The 1,137-nt window shown below is 50.3% G+C and overlaps 1 protein-coding gene across 1 annotated transcript in view; it reads right to left on the reverse strand.

Annotated features, from left to right (window-relative positions):
* LOC120508533 (lipolysis-stimulated lipoprotein receptor-like) overlaps positions 1 to 483 on the reverse strand; it is a gene marked incomplete at its 3' end in the record, with an annotated part of 2,030 nt that extends 1,547 nt beyond the window's left edge. Inside the window, exon 1 of the mRNA XM_039722219.1 lies at positions 432 to 483. Within this exon, the coding sequence (XP_039578153.1) occupies positions 432 to 468 (37 nt within the window). The remainder of the gene's footprint in view (positions 1 to 431) is intronic.
* Between the last annotated feature and the right edge of the window lie 654 nt (positions 484 to 1,137).

The following is a 1,137-nucleotide window of genomic DNA, read 5'->3' on the forward strand; positions in this document are numbered from 1 at the left end:
ACCCCGGAACCCCCTTAATTACCAAGGACCCCCCTAATTACCCCCCTAATTACCCCGGAACCCCCTTAATTACCCCGTTAATTGCCCCAGCCCCCCTTAACTACCCCAGACCCTCTTAATTACCCCCCTAATTACCCCGGAACCCCCTTAATTACCAAGGACCCCCTTAATTACCCCCCTAATTACCCCGGAACCCCCTTAATTACCCCGTTAATTGCCCCAGCCCCCCTTAACTACCCCAGACCCTCTTAATTACCCCCCTAATTACCCCGGAACCCCCTTAATTACCAAGGACCCCCTTAATTACCCCCCTAATTACCCCGGAACCCCGTTAATTAGGGCGGGCCGCGTTAATTACCCCCCTCATCAGCCCCCCGGCCCGCTGATTGCCGTTAATTAGCGTTAATTAGCGTTAATTGCCCCGCACCCACCGAGCAGCGCCAGCAGCGCCCCCAGCGCCGCCGCCATCTTGGATCGGCCAGGTGTGGGCGGGGCCGGCGCACCTGGGCACGCCCACTTCCGGCTCGGGCCACGCCCATTGCCTTATATGGTGTGGGGGGGGAAATCCGGGGAAAATTTGGGGAAATCGGGGAAAAAAATGGGAAAAAAGAGGGAAATTGGGGGGAAATGGTGAAAAATTGGGGGAATTTGGGGGAAATTGGGGAAAAATTGGGAAAAGACGGGAAAAAATGGGGAAAAAAGGAGAAAATTGGGGAAAATTGGGGGGAACTGGCAAAAAATTGGGGAAAAAATGGGAAAAATTGGGGGAAAATGGGGGAAAAGGGAAAATTGGGGGAAATTTCGGGAAAATTGGGAAAAACTTGGGGGGAATTTGGGGAAAATTGGGAAATAAATGAGGGGAAATTGGGGGAAAATTGGGGGAAAATTGGGGAAATGGGGAAAATTGGGGGGAAGTGACAAAAAATTGGGGAAAATTGGTGAAAAATTGGGGAAAAATTGGGGGAAACGGGGGAAAGGGAAAATTGGGGAAAATTTCGGGAGAATTGGGGAAAATTGGGAAAATTTTGGGGGGAATTTGGGGGAAATGGGGAAATTAATGGGGGAAAATGAGGGGAAATGGGGAAATTGTGGGAAAATTGGGGAAAAACTGGGAAAAATTTCAGACAAAAAGGACAA

The sequence above is a fragment of the Passer montanus genome, unplaced genomic scaffold, assembly GCF_014805655.1.
Source record: "Passer montanus isolate IOZ18808 unplaced genomic scaffold, ASM1480565v1 scaffold4781, whole genome shotgun sequence".
NCBI classification, from domain to species: Eukaryota; Metazoa; Chordata; class Aves; order Passeriformes; family Passeridae; genus Passer; species Passer montanus.